We start from the raw sequence: 15979 nt of genomic DNA on the forward strand, positions 1-15979 counted from the left end.
TAATAGTTTACAATTTTCATTTGAGATGTGAACTTACAGATAGGCTTTGTTGATGCATTTATATCTGTATCCTATTCAAAATCTGTTCACGTCCTTTGACTTCTTCATTAAGGTATTCTCTGTGCATTTTAATGAAATGGATTTAGATTGGAGCATTTATTGTCGACATCCTCATTTTGTGGATTTTTATATTTAATTGATAATTTGATCACAGTCAAATATTAGTAGCATTCTTAAAAGTAAGGTATCGATGCTGGAGTTGTCTCAAGGAATTTCTGTTTTCCATTTTTTTTTTTTTTTTTTGTGGGGGGAGGGGGTTGGGTTGTTGGGGTTTTTTTTTTACTCCAAAAGGTTAGGGAAGTTTACCATGGGAAGAATTATAAGCAAAATGCACATAAAGCATGCTTTTATATTCCAATAGCACTATGCCTTTAGGCTGTGGCTTATGTGAATTTGATGTATCTGCTTTGTATACTCTTGTGTTTGCAACGCTTATTTTTCTCCATATAGAATGTATTTTTAAAATGTAAAATTTTGTTAAACAATTTCAATTTTTTAAAATTGTTTTGTTTTGTTTTTGTTTTTTTTTATGTTTTAGATAGCGTAAGCATTAAAGTAATCCACTACTTATTTTGTATATGATTCAAATATTTTTCTTAACATTTTGGTGTATATCCATTCATTTTTGAAATGTTCTTAATGGTGATTTTTTAAATTCCGCTTTTTATTCCCGATAACATAAAATCATATTTTCTCACTATAAAAATGTGTGAATTTAAACGAAATGCGAGTAAATTTCGTTCACTTCGTACACAAATTCTTCAAAAAGAAATTTATTCCTTATTAAATTAAACCAAGAAATGTTTGCATCCATCTTTCTGTATGATAGAAAATGTCATGCAAAAATAGTCCAAAAAAGAAACAAAATACATTAATCATTGTCTATATTCATAAACTTTTTCATCAAATGATCAAGAGTCTATAGAACGCTGATGATTAAGTGAATTATTCCTCTTCTCCAGGCTTTAAAGGCATTTTCCCAATTGAACAATCAGGTACCCTATACTCTCGAATAATGTGTGATACTCTCTCAATTCAATCATAATTTAATGAAAATTCAATTTTACCCTAAAACATACCTCTCTAACCCTCTCTGTATTACATATATTCATTATGAAAATAAAATGTACCGTGATGGGATATTCCCCACTTTTTTAAATCTTAAAAACATAGTAATACTGAGTCAGTCAGGTTTTACAAAGAAAGAAAATGTAAATTTATGAGTTTCATCAAGAGAGCATGCTTTATTCGGTTTTAACACTCTATGTGACATGTTCTCGTTACTCTCTCAATTTTATTTTTTTTTTTATATACAGTGGCATTTAACTAAATATATAATTCCAGACCTATTTCAAATTAGAAGTTAAGGAAGACACCCCCACCCCAATGTCTATGACCAGAAAAGCATCTAATACGGGTTATTTACATATTTAGTAACCAGATACTTCTTACATGCTGTTTTCTGGGGGGGGGGGGGGGGGGGGGGATTAATTTGTAATTTACCAAATTCAGTAATTTGTAAAAGTTGGGGGATTGTTCAGTCATGGTACCTCCTTGTACTCAAACACCCTGTAACAGTTCACCTCTGTTTTATGATTGAAGTCATTGTTATCTTTCTTTTCTTCGTTTCATCCTTCTCTTCTCATTCTTTTTATTACTCCTCTTATTCATCTGATTCCTTATTTTCCACCTCTTTCTCCTCCTTCTCTGCTCTTCCTCATCTTTTTCTTTCTATTCTTTTTTTTTTTTTTGTTATGTGCATCCATGTTTAAGATTCTTTTTTTCAAAGCAATTTGACAAGACAGTCATGAATTTTATTCAATTGATTTGGCCATCATTTACTTGGAGAATCATATAAGTTGAAGTGATTTCTCTGTTATGCCAATCGAATGCTTTTACAGGATTTTCACTCTTTACACACGATTGTGCTTTTTTTTTTTTTAGTGCTAAATGGAAAAAGGAGGTGGATATTGCATCATTTACAATATGTTATTTTTGAAAAAGCACTTTTATTATAGTGAATTATTTCAAAAATGTATAAGATTTTGACTACTACATTTTAGAAGATTATTCTTTTCATCAGATATTGAGTGGTGGTGTTACTTGAAATAATCGGTTTTCTTTGTTTTCACTACAATGAGTAATGTCAGGATAAGCTGCATATATTTGTTTTAATTCCATGAAAAGGTGTATGTCAGATGAAGTGCAATGTTTGAATTGAGCGTTAAACATGAGCATTTATTTAGCACAATATCCAGTAAACATGTTCAGAGCGCTTACAGGGATCTTGTGACACCAAGACTTGAAATAGAAGATGAGACATGATGCATATAAGGCAATATTACAAATTTTTTTCAATGGAGACAAAACTCTTAACAGCCGTTAACAGACTCATTTAACACCTAAATATGGTGAGAAATTTGTGAGTAAAGAGCCTTTTCCAAGGACACAACTTTACACCACTCAGAGTGCACCTCGAATCTGGAACCTATCAGTCGTGTCACTAGACCACAAAGCCGTTTACGATTTTTTTTTTTTTTCTGTTAACATGTGATTTTGATGTGTCTTTTGAACAGAAGTAATTTAAGTGTAAGTCAAAGCTTTCCAGTGTGAGATGTAAAATGAGGAAATTGCAATATTCCCTTTTTGTGAAACACGCACATTGCTTTAGACCATCAGAATTATTGAAAACTTTAAGACGTTAGTTGGGTGGATTGATGACAGTAAGGGTCATAAATACTATTGATGAAATGTAGAAAAATATAAGATGTACAGAATTCATGTTTTAAAGAAAAGTGGTTTTGCTTAAGTCAACATATTTTTTTCCCCATCGCTTTACGGTAATTGACAAAGGTTAACAAATTTTATACTGGCTGAACATGAGTTGCTATCATGTACTTTGCCATGAACCTTAAACTGTATCATCTTTCTTTTTTCATTCCTACAATAATCGTTTCCATTCTTTTGTTCAAATCTCCAAGCAATAGATTGACTGTTTGTCATAGTCATAGGAGTGAAAATCGTGATCCATCTTTTTTCTTAAATTTGTATAAGTGTATTTGAATATGTGTTGATGACAATCATGATGCGTGTTTTTAACTCCATCATTCGTTTTCTCACCATTATTGAATTGCTTATCAGTCAAATCAGTGTTCCTTGCTCTCCAAGGGTTTGATGTGAAATCGGCCTTTTGTATAAATATATCAACAGTTAAGTCTAATGTATTGTCTTTGTAAGTCTGAGGTACTTAGCAAAGAAAAATGATGATTCATTGCTCCATGACTCTTTTTATTATGACTGACGTTAAAGATGGCTGATTCCTATTGTTGGCAGCAAAATGTCACTAGTTTCAATATATTGGTGATGCAATTTATGACATGTTTTGTGCAATATGGTCATCAGGGCATTTCAATTTAATTTAACTTTTAGGTTTTCTGGGATTAAGACATATAAATCCTTGTATATTTTAACTTGATAACATGATACTACTTACCTCATGAATTGAAATATTCTGCATTTATTTCTTCTATACCATATGATAGTCATACCCTGGTCCGTCCATATAATTTTTGTTTTGTTTTTTGTTTTCTGGGTGTTCTTTTTTTTTTTTTGGAAAGTTCAAAACAAAAAATCAAAACATGAATCTCACTCATTGTCATTTCATCAGCTTCCTTTTATTTATTGGCCATATGGAGATTTTCCTGATTAAAAAAAGAATTTTAGACTCTTGGAAATCTTTGATATTGTTGAACTTGAAAGATAAATAATACTCACTCTGACCAATTCAGACGGTTCAGTATTAGAAGATGAAGTAGTAGAAGTATCGTGTATAAACGTCATGTATTTAATCGTCTTTCCATTGAAGTTCATCTTCAATGAATTAAGGGAGCTTGAATCAAGATTGCTGTATTTTTAAAAAATCAAATTATTAATATTGATCATTAATTGGGGATTAAAGGTTGTAAATTCAGGAAGAAATGTTTTAAAACCAACCTTGAGAAAAGAGTACATCATGTCAGAGACAGTTTTCACAAAGTATGATAATGTTAACAAATATTCTGGTATCATGAGGATTTATCAATAAAATTGTTAAGGTCACATTAAAGTATTATCCATAGAATAAAATTTTAGAATGTTTTAATTTTTTGCAATAGGCTGTGTACAAGAGTGATAATGATAAACATTTAATTCGCTGAATGGAAGTTGCTTTCTCTTTATTATTAGTCTTTTATTTTTCAAACTTAATCTGTAATACACGTCACATGTCAACTATTATTCATAATTCACTAAATCTACCTCCACCATAATACTATTGATATCTCTCACTATTTATATATATATATATGTGTGTGTGTTTAAAACGATTTTTAAAAATATATAAATGTATCATATACGTAACTGTTGATAATTGTTTTTGTCACAGTAATTCGTCTTTTAATTAAACTGTTTCTATCTTTGTTCTCAGAAGGTAGAAAGTCCAAATGTAAATTTGAGTAATTCACCGTTGTAATAAATAAATAATATATATGTACATATAAAATTTAAAAAAGATAATTTAGACAGTTATTGTTTGCAACAAGCTCAACCTGTTGACAATTACCCAATGACATAATCTCAGGTTATATGCTATTTTCATGTAGATCCTAGATAATTACACTAATTACCGGGTTTTTTTTTCTTTTCTTTTTTTTTTAATGAATTTTTACTTTAAAAGAGACTTTGGACTTTGGAGCTTTGGACTATTTACAAAGATCTATGTTTAAATAATCAAGGTGATGACAATCATCATGTCGTCTTATCATTGTTGCTACATGCTTGTTGGACACTTATGATTGCCTTCCTTTGGCGAGTTCTCTCTTATAGTAGAACCCAGTGCTTTCTTTTATCCTCTACGGGTGGGGTTTAATGTTACTCAGTGACAACATTATATTTCATCGTTTTCAACAAGAGAGCAGTAGCAGTGATGCTATATTGACTTAGGACAGCCAGATTTGCATCACTGTCATTGCTTTTGTGTGTGAAAACAGTAAACTGTATGAGGTTAAAGAAAAATGTAAAAATTGAGGAACTTGATCAAATTTCACTTCTTTTTTTTTCCCCTCTTACCAGACACTGATTTTAGAGGAAAAATTGAAATTATTAAGATTAATTTTGTCATCCATTTGCCACTCGTGGTTCTGGTTCAAAATTGAACAGCATCTCAATTGCAGTCATGCTGGTTTTTTTTTAAACCTAAGAAGTGTTGATTTTATTTGTTGTTGTAGAATTCGACAGAATTGCCCAGCAAACATTCTTTAGCATGGACTAACAGATTTTTTTTTTAAATGAATAAATTTTACTTTTTAGGTTTGTTGATCTTTTGAAAAATACTATTCACAAGCAGTTCATATTTTGACTTAAAGTTGGTCTTAAATAGTCAATAATAATTAAAGCTTCATATGAACTTAATTATCATTTAAACTATGTCATAATTACGTGTTTTTTTCACCTTGAAGTATCCTGAATTGTTGTAAATCTATTCAGAGGTTCCTAGTTAAGGAAATTTCTTTTTTTTTAATAAGTCATAATCTTCAGTTGTTTTATATTAGACAATATTTTAAAGTTAATACATCAAGTCATTATTGTGGCGTTATTTACATAAAAGTTTTACAGATATTGGCACAAAACTGTAGTTATTTTGGTATAGTTTCACTTTTACTGAATCTAAAGCAAGGTTTTTAAATCATTTTGTATGATGATCTTTAATGTTTAATTTTATTATGTAAATATATTGAACTTCCTTTCTTTGTTTTGTTTAAAACAAGGATACAATTTTTACATATTTTTTTTGTGACTAAATGTGAGTGTTTATGTATGTATGTATGTATGTATGTATGTATGTATGTATGTATGTATGTATGTATGTATGTATGTATGTATGTATGTATGAATGTATGTATGTATGTATATGTGGGCGCTTTTGTGTTTATGTGTGCGTATGTATGTATGTATGTATGTATGTATATATGTATGTATGTATGTATGTATGTATGTATGTATGTATGCATGATATTTTAGAGAGAAAGAGGGAGAGGCACTGGGTGTTTAGAGAAGGAGAGAGAGAGAGAGAGAGAGAGAGAAGGGAGGGATGAGAGAGAGAGAAAGAGAGAGAAAGCAGTAAACACTCTATTAACAAGTGATATTAATGGGTGTATATTTATTCATACCTAAATTAACTTATTAACTCATTCATCACCTCATCGATATCGACATTTAAAATGAATTTCATGTTCTGTATGCATTAAGTATTAATTCATTTGTAAATTGTGTCATGTCTTTATTGTTCATCGCTTTTTTTTTTTCAATTTGACATGTAATACGTCAATAAACATTTCATTGCAAATGTTACTTATTTATTCATTTAAAGGTTTTTATCAATAGCATTCAGGCTTTGACCTTTACATAAGGAATGTATGAATGCATTGCCAAATAAGATTTGGTTGGGATTGAATCACAAAATGAATGAAGAAAGGCAACAAGCAATGAATTTCTGTTGAGATTAAGTAGTGTCGCCAATGTCTGTCCTTGTTAGAAATTCAAATGTGATCTTCCTTGGCAATCCAGTATAATATCAGAATGGATAATCAGAATCTCGAGATACATGTTAGTTTGCTATCTAAACCATGCATCCACTCTCCTCAACCAGAGCATTTCTTTTTTTATTTTAATTTGAATCTTAAAATTGAGACGTGGAATTAAATTTGAATCTTGATCATGGAATTCAATTTGAATCTTAAAATTTAGAGATTAAATTCAATTTGAATCTTAAAATTTAGATGTTGAATTCAATTTAATACTTAAGATTTAGACATTGAATTCAATTTGAATTTTCTAATTTAGACGTTGAATTCAATTTAAATCTTAAAATTTAGACGTTAGGTTCACCTTGACATAATACTGGTTTGAGCTTGTTGGTCACAAATTATTTTGAGCATAGTGAGTGACTGGACCGGTGACTAGGATCACAAAACTCTGGCCTTGGTGTTTTGTCCCAGACTAAGGCACAGTACGTACATCACCCCACTCAGATTAGAATGAGCACATGGCTGTAGGCAGTGATGGATATTGTAAGAAAGCTAGTACCAAAAGGACACTTTACAAGCTACTTATAGTGTTTTTTTAAAGGACAATTTGGTTCCATGCAGCCTGCTGGGAGAAATGAAGTTTGGTGAAGCAGATTGAGTAACATGTACCAAAGGATATGTGCTATATCAACCTTTAAATTCATTTTTTTCTTTAATGTGCTTATTATTGTCCTGTTCCGGGAGGTCGAGTTTCATCCCTCAAAAACTGAGTTCAGTTTTTGCATTGACTCTAAAGGACAATTTTTTATCTGTAACCAACATTGAACATATAATAACCACATGGCTCTTGCCATTTGTAACACCATAAAGGGTGTCATTTGTGAATTGGCTGTTGTCATGGGGAAAGATGCAAAACGTCTGCAAACTATGAATATATCAGGTAATTTTCCCACAATTCCTTTCCTTTCATGCCTGATCAATTTTTAAATATTTTTTTTTGGTTGATTGATTGAACGACTGACTGACAGCATGGTATAAGAATCACACATTTTATTATCAACCTGATTTGTGACTAACAATTATACACTCATCATCATTAACTTAAAATTCCAACTTTGATCACATCAAATAGATTTTGTTTTCTTAATGCTGATAATCGCATGCGATCTCATTAACTTATGTGTCCTCAATAATGAATTAATCTTTTGTATTGTTGACTTTGATTTATGACACCTCATATTAAACACTACTCATCATATCTCAAAAATTACTTCATTATTTATTGTTTTAAGAATAATAGGAACATATTTGATATAAGAAATTAATTTTTTTCTCTTTTTTTATTTTGTGTTTAAATTTGACAACCAAACTGAATTAAAAATAATTTATTTATAGAGTATTAGAAAGAAATAGTTTTTATGGTATTACTCCATGAACTTGTTTTAAAAAGTTGAAAATATGTTCACTTTAAAATCCATATTTCAGTTTTTAAGGTGTTGATTTTCCCTCTCTTTTCGTCTGGTTTACTTTTTGATTTTAAAACCTCTGGTAGGATAACAACAGAAATTACTGTCTTGAAGTAAATTCATTGTAATGCACGAATGGCTGTAGATCATTGCTACTACTTTTAAAGAGGTCTGTATGCAGATGATAATGTGCTATTTTTAAATTATTATATTGAACGAACGAGCCCTCAGGACTTGCAAATAACCAATATCAACTTTTATTGGTTTTATTGATTTTATTGTTTGACATTTTGATTCCAATTCCTTGGTGATAAAGAAGGCATGCCTTTTTTATTTTACTCATACTATATGACAAGTATACTTGCACAAGATTATCTTTTAGATTCCTGTATTGGTAAACAAATGGTTTAACGTTAAAACCATTGATAGAATGGTTGCAGTTTGAACCCAAATGGGAACAGATTTTAATGATTTGTGAAATGACATTTTGGTTTTTCATAACCTTAGATATGATGAAAAATGGGCTTTTTTTTTTCTTTTCTTGATTTGATTTATTTTTTTAATTTATATTTTTTGAATGTTTATTTTTTAAAGTTAATTTATGATTTCATTTTTCTTTGTTATTGTTTGTTTTTCTAGATTGATTTTGTTAAACCTATAATGCATTTTCGAGACAAATGAAATGTAGATAGTTGTACAAATAATGATTAGTTAGATGATGCGTTTCTACAAATTTAACATGTCTGTGGCTCAAACGTTGCATCAGGGCAAATTTCAAACCTCAATAATGCAATGATTGAAGTTATTTCTATTGATTTCATCACAACGATTATGAGTGAAGCATGCGTTTATTTTTAGAGATTTTACAAAAATGAATGCCTTTATAGAATGCTTGACTTGAAACATATGCTAAAGAGATTGTTAAAGATTATAAATAAACCGGTTAAAAAATGTGTGCGATTTTGTGATTACTGTATTATAACTTGATGTACTTTTGTTTTCTCAAACTAAATCTATCAATTGTATCCATTCTCACAAACACTATGATTGTTTTAATCAATGTAAACGACTCAACCACCTGATAATTAATAAGTCCCTCTTAACTTGTATAGATCATAGATTTAAAATATTCACCAATATAAATGATTTACTTTTACTCACTTAATAATGTATTTGGAAATTGGATGACAAAACAAGTATGTATATCTCAAAGAAAATAGTAACAGCCTTTTTTTTTTTAGCAATGATAATAAATCAATTTTAATCTTCAATATTCAATATTCAGATAATTTAAACGGAAAAAGAATGTTTGGAACATTTCATACATACTATCATTTATTTTACCTGAAAATAGTCTTCTCTGTTGTATTATTTTTATTTTTTTTGTTTTTGTGTTTTTGTTTGTTTGGTGGTTTTTTGGGGTTTTTTTTTAAATTATATTTTGTTTGTTTTTGTCTCAGGGCTATTTAGGTGTAATTGTTACTATTAAAATAAATTTTCAATACTCTTCAACAGGAATATTTCTTTTATATATATATATATATATATATATATATATATATATATATATATATATATATATATATATATATATATATATATATATATATATATATATATATATATATATATATATATATATATATATATATAGTAAGGATTTCTTGTGTGTATTTTATTTAACAGAACATATTTTCTTAAATACTCTTCCTACTTATTGTTAAGTAGATATTTTTACTATTGGAGGTCTTATTACCTCATCAATGCTTTTAACTCTAACAAACATGATTATGAGAATAATTTGCATTTACTTTTATCATTCTTCAGAATGCAAACCTGGTTACTTCAAGCTGGGAGAAGACTGTGTTCCCCGATGCCCCCAGCATTACTTTGACAGTGTCCAAGCTGTACACCTGGCTTCACCCATCAAACCCAATTCGACCAAACCTCTATTACACACACAGGTCTGTTGTTTTGACTGCTCTTTTCTTTTTTTTTTACCTCAGGGTTGGAGTTAGATCAACCTGTGGATTGCGTGGGGTTCCTGACCTCCCATAGTGGGCAGGGAAGTACTAAGTGCGTCTTCTATCTCCCTGTATCTGTTTTCCAACTTGCTTTCTGTCTTTGTCTTGGAATGAGATTACTTGGTTTTGTCCTGACCCTGGCCGGAGTTCTGGGCTTGGAGGGAGACAGTCAAATGTATAGTTATAGTTTTGGGAGAAGATAATTTTTGTCTTGTAAATCATCTCTCTGTTATGCACTGTATTATGTTTCTTCCTTTTTACTAGCGCTGATATGACCTTATTGTGTTGCAAGCGCCGTAAAACCCTTTCAAACAAACAAACAAGCTTTTGTGGAGTGGTCAGGATTCTTGAAATTAATTCATTGTTTATTTTTATCTTTTTAATCCTCCTACCTTAGTCTTACCTATAGCCCTGGTTGGGGGAGGTTTATGAAACAAACAAGTCCATTATTTCTCAATCCCTCTTTGTTGCTATCGTCCTTGTAGTGGAGTGAGGCTAAATGAGATTTAGTTTTGCCTTTGGCCCTGGCTCTGTGTCACTGTGGTGTAGCGGTACAGTCTTGATTTTGACACTAACTTTAGTCTGAATGGAGTCAAGGATTATTAGACATTTTGATTATATGCCCTAAGGAAAAACATTGTGTTCACAGTTTACTCTTCCTCTCATCAGCGAATGAATAGCTAGGTCTGGTACTTTGTGGGTAGACCTTTCCTATTCAAAGAGTAGGAATACCTTGGTATAATATGTTAAATGCTACAGAAACTGGGATAAACCCCTGCTGCAGTGGCCAGGCAATAATCCTTCACTTAATAGACAGGTGTTTTTGGGAGATTTTCTAGGACTGATTATATTTCGTCCTCTCCTCATTAGTGTACAATATTGTTATTTATTAATACATGTTTGTATTGATGTGATTTTAAAAAAAACACAAGTATTCAATATAAAGGCCGAAAAACTATTCTCAATGTATTTAAACAATGGCAACCAAGAAATAAGTAGAGTACCCTGTGATTCAGACAATATGATGCTTATGATAATCTCATGGAATATTCTATGAATTCTTTCTAAAAGTGATTTCCAACACAGTGTGGCACGTTTATTTTATCTGTCGGGTTTTTTTTTCTGTTTCAAACTTTCAGGGTGTCTGCAAGCCATGCCATCCATCATGTCTGACATGTAAAGAAGGAAGGGACACCGACTGCTACCAGTGTGCCTCTGGCTTTGAGCGCAAGGACAAAAAGTGTGAGAAGCAGATGGTCTGGGACCTCTTGGATCCTGATGTCATGAAGCACTTGGCCTGGGCAATCATACTATGCATCGCTGCTATCTTACTATTCAGGTATGTATGTAGTAATCACTCACTGGTCTTCCTAACCCACCTCTTGGTCCCAAGTGGGTCATAGGACTGCAACTGTACTCTTCTATGTTCAGGTCATCTTCTTCTGTAAGGGTCATGACAATCCTGCTTCTTTTGCTTCTGTCCACTGATCTATCCCATGTGTCAAAAATGAGTGCCATGTTACCTAGCTTAGAGGGAGATATCATATTTGTCTACCTTTGCTGTGTGTGCTTTTCCTCGTTTATCATTTATCCTTTCTATGGGTCTTTGTGCCTTTGAATTGTACAGGTCCTGTTTCATTTGTTTTCTCTGGGATTCAGGCATCATCTGTCTATAATTTCACTATAGAATATTAAAATTATTTTTATAATTATTTAAGAGTACACCTCAGTATTTAGATGTAACTTCTAGGTCTTAAACACACAGATACGTTTGTTTTTTTTAATGGAATCAACCTCTTCCAAATTTGAATCCATTTTTTCTGCCATTGATCAAGAATGTTTTTAAACTTTTCCATAATCTTCCTTTTTACTGGTGCTTAAATGACTTAAAGTGTTTGTAAGTGTTGTAAAATCCTTAAAATCAAAAACAAACACTGTCCCACTGTCCCTCTTTGGATCTATCAACCTTGATCCTGCTCAGGGGCTCCAATTTAAAGCCTGATTGGTCACCAAGCCTCTATTGTATGTACGTCCAATCCAACGTCACTTCTCTTATTGGAGATAATGTCATCTTCTGGACTGTAAATATTTGTTAAGAAAAACTAAAAATTTATATTAGGTAGTTATGGTCACTCTCCACGTTTTTGAACCGTATGAAATATTTTGATTATACAAAAGGGTGAATAATACTGATCGGATCCATATCAATATTATGATGATTTTATAAAATATTATAATTTAATCAAATAAGTCAAAAAGAGGTGAATTTGTATATTGATATTCTCAATATTCCGCCTTCTTCTATTGCTATTCATCATATTTGTTCTTTAAGATCCACATTATTTTTAACAATTCACCTCCTTTTATTAAGCTCATTTAAGCTCATTTGTGATATGTAGACTTTCCAGACTGCACAACAAGCAACCACCAATAAGAAAGCGTCAATTTTTTTTTCTTCTCCTTATGCAGACAGTAATGCTCAGTCTTATCTATAAGCAGAAGAGGAATAGAGCACCATCTAATTATATAGCTGTTTGTTTTTTTCTATCTCATCAGTGTCATTTTCGTGATACTTCAAGCCAAAGACAGGGGAAGACTATGCTGGCACAACAAACCCAACTACCTGCCTGACTGGAACAAAGGCCACTATGATGGAATTGTCCCACACCAAGTAATGGACGATACCGATGGAGAAACACACACAATAAATACCAGCTCCTCCGGCAGTTGCACCAGCGAAGTAGAGGATCCTCCACCAGTCCCCTTTAGCTTCAAACATTTTTACCAATATAGCCCTCGTGTAGAGAATATTTGAAACTCTGAATAGAATGGCTGCCTTGCTGATTTAATGACAATCCATATTTTAGTTTGTCAAGAAAAATACTTGAGTTTGTTTTATAAATCTTGAAAGTTCTTACAGTAATGACATTTTGTGCTTGTGGCGAATGGGGAGAGAGGATTAAAAAAAACCCTCCTTGTATTTTGATAAGAGTGTCATTGAATGATGAATAAGTGAGAATAAGAGAATATGAAAAGCCGTATCAAGTGAACAGCCATGATGTTATCAGAAGGATGATTTTCACCATTTTATGATGGTTTGTATTCCCTTACTTTAGTGAACTGTCAAGTCATGATGATAAATCCTCTGTTGAGATTGAAGAATCTCCTGGATTTTCAGCTGGTGGAAACAGATTTCGTTTATTCTTCATAAATTGCATGGATGAGTTATGGTAGAATTTCTAATTAATGTGTAATTGTATTGCAGGTGATTTTAAATAACTTTTTACACCTTTTTATTTACATTTTGGTAATGTTTTGATGTATGACAGTAATAATATGTATTTCTATGTCATAATGATAATGATAAAATCCTCAAATGGTTGATCCTGTGTGGTCTGACCAGTAAAAAGCTTTAATATGTGCATTTATGAATATAATTGATTACTATGTGCTCATGAAAATATAATCAACATTGTACTTATATCATTTTTTGTCACAAATCATTCCATAATCTAACCATGGACTGTTGGAAACGTATAAGGTGTACATGTATGAAGGTTTTATACGTTAAAATTGGCTGATAGATTTTTTGTTTTAATTCCCTCGATCAGAATAAGGTCACAGACATTTTATTTATTACACATTTTTAAAAAAATATTTTTTAAAAGATTGAAGAAGAGGATTTTTTTGTCAAGTCCTGGATATTGACTTTGATGTCAATGTCAAATACTATGAAAGCTCTCACCATCAACTTCTCAGTAATTGACATATTATATTATGGTGATGAATCATTTGGTCATTATTCGCTTTTTCACAGTTCACCATGAAAAAAATAGTTTTTTTTTTTAAATTTTATAGGGGATTTTGTATAACCTCAAAAGACAGGTGTTGATTTATTTAGGAAAATCATAGATTTAATTAATCGTTTTCACAAAGTCTTCTATCTCATTATTTTTCAATGAGGATATTTTTATGTGTCGTTTAACGTTTAAAGAAAATAATTTGTTGAGTTGATTTATTTTATAATTAACTATTTATGTGTACATAGACAAATCTAATTTTACCCAGTATTAGTTACTTATATAAATGAGACCGATGACTCTGGCATTGAAATGTTTTTTTTGGGGGTTTTTTTTGTATTTAATGATTTTTTAAAGCCAACATTACTGATAAAATTTTTCTAATGACTTTTTAAAAGTGGAATAGCAGTGGCTAGAGATCCTCCAGGACAGGGAGGCACCCTCTTTGTGTTCATTGATGTGGTAACGAATTAAAAGTACCACACGCGCTGATAAAAAAATAATACAATTTTGGATGTCCTGTTACTTGAGTCTTTTTTTAGGGTGTCTCAGTAGTGCTGAAATTACAGCATAAATATTTACCAAAATAGAAGAAAAAAAGTTATTGAATTATGCATGAATTGAGAGATTTTTTCTTCTTTTTTTTTTTTTTTTCTTCCTTTTTTGCCGAGAGGGGAGGCGGGGGGTCGAAGAGAGAGAGAGAGTTTTTGAAGCGTTTCCATGGTTTTGGAATATAATAATTGTCACAGAGAGACAATACCATCGCCATTTTCCATACATTAATGTATGTTTTATTCACAGTTGCCAAGCCAGGTTTCCTTGAATACTAGGTCACCTTCTACTCATCTGCTTGAAAGGTTGAAGGACTCCTAAATATTATTTGAGTTCAATCATAATAATGTTATTGTCTTCAAATAATGCTCTTATAAACATCATGTTTTCTTTCTTTTGGTTTAGATTTTTATGAGGGGTTGGGAAGTTCTCTTAGTAAATTGTAAACAGTGGTCATGGACAATTTAAAACAATTTAATCTCCAAAGACGATTCACTATAAATCTATCATGTCAAACAGATATGATTTTTGTCTTGAAAACAGTATTAACGTTTTGTGTATTAAAAAAAAAATTCACCCTGATCTTGTTCAAAAAGAGGAAAATGAAAAGGTCGCATGTTCATTAATTTTTATCTGTCTCTAGTTTTAGATTACAAATCATTTAACTTTACCAATCTAAAATGTAGTTGTAATAGAAAGCAAGCCAGTTGTTGCTGGTGTGTGAGGGAATGCTAATTTCAAACACTGTCATGCCTTGATGCTTTCCATTTGCCTTGATCTTACATTATGATTATTGCTACAATGTGAACCCCTGTGTTTGAGAGTAGGGAAGCACCCACCACACTGATGTTCATCGGAATTTTTTTTTCTTATTCTTATTATTTTGTTGTTCTTTTTTTTTTTTAATCATGTTTTTTTAATAATTTTTATTAATTTCTGGGGGGGGGGGGGGGGGGGGGGGGGGGTTTAAGGAGGAAAGAGGTGGTATTTGAATGTGGTATAATTATTTTATTTTTAAAATTATTATTATTATTATTTTTATTATTATTATTATTATTATTATTATTATTATTATTATTATTATTATTATTATTATTATTATTATTATTATTATTATTATTAAAAGCAATTATTCAGATTACTGTGTTGATAATCGACTAGATAATGACAACTATCATGATGTAGGCCGCACTGTCAAGTTTCTGGGGTTTTTTTCATTCATGTCTTCAATTTTTAAAATGTTGTAGTCATTAATATTAGGATCGCGACTTTTCTGTAATCTGTTGCAAAAATAATGGTCAATGGAAATATTATAAGACCTAAAATGTCATTTCAACAGTGTAAAATATGACCACATGTCTAAAATTTAAGCCTTCTTTCTTTTGCAATCAGATAACCATAGCTCCACTAGTATCTATAGATTATTGTTATTTTTGCTTTTGTTCATATTTTTTTTAATTTGTCGTCAAATTCTATTTTCCTGGACTTCTGATTGTATAGACCTGATGATAGAA

The 15979-nt window shown here is 31.0% G+C and overlaps 1 protein-coding gene across 11 annotated transcripts in view; it reads left to right on the forward strand.

Annotated features, from left to right (window-relative positions):
- The window catches only part of LOC144965293 (furin-like protease kpc-1), a 157915-nt gene extending 142855 nt beyond the window's left edge, over window positions 1–15060 (forward strand). For 7 of the 11 annotated variants that reach the window (XM_078900494.1, XM_078900496.1, XM_078900486.1 and 4 more), the window contains 3 exons: window positions 9917–10053; window positions 11253–11452; window positions 12670–15060. In XM_078900494.1, the coding sequence (XP_078756620.1) occupies window positions 9917–10053; window positions 11253–11452; window positions 12670–12928 (596 nt within the window). In that variant the 3' untranslated portion in view covers window positions 12929–15060. Of the gene's footprint in view, window positions 1–1022; window positions 1056–9916; window positions 10054–11252; window positions 11453–12669 lie in introns of all 11 variants that reach the window. The other 4 variants (XM_078900489.1, XM_078900492.1, XM_078900487.1 and 1 more) reach the window with 1 other exon arrangement.
- Window positions 15061–15979: the final 919 nt, after the last annotated feature.

This window comes from Berghia stephanieae, chromosome 2 (genome assembly GCF_034508935.2).
Source record: "Berghia stephanieae isolate SIO BIC M18660-M18661 chromosome 2, UCSD_Bste_1.3, whole genome shotgun sequence".
NCBI classification, from domain to species: domain Eukaryota; kingdom Metazoa; phylum Mollusca; class Gastropoda; order Nudibranchia; family Aeolidiidae; genus Berghia; species Berghia stephanieae.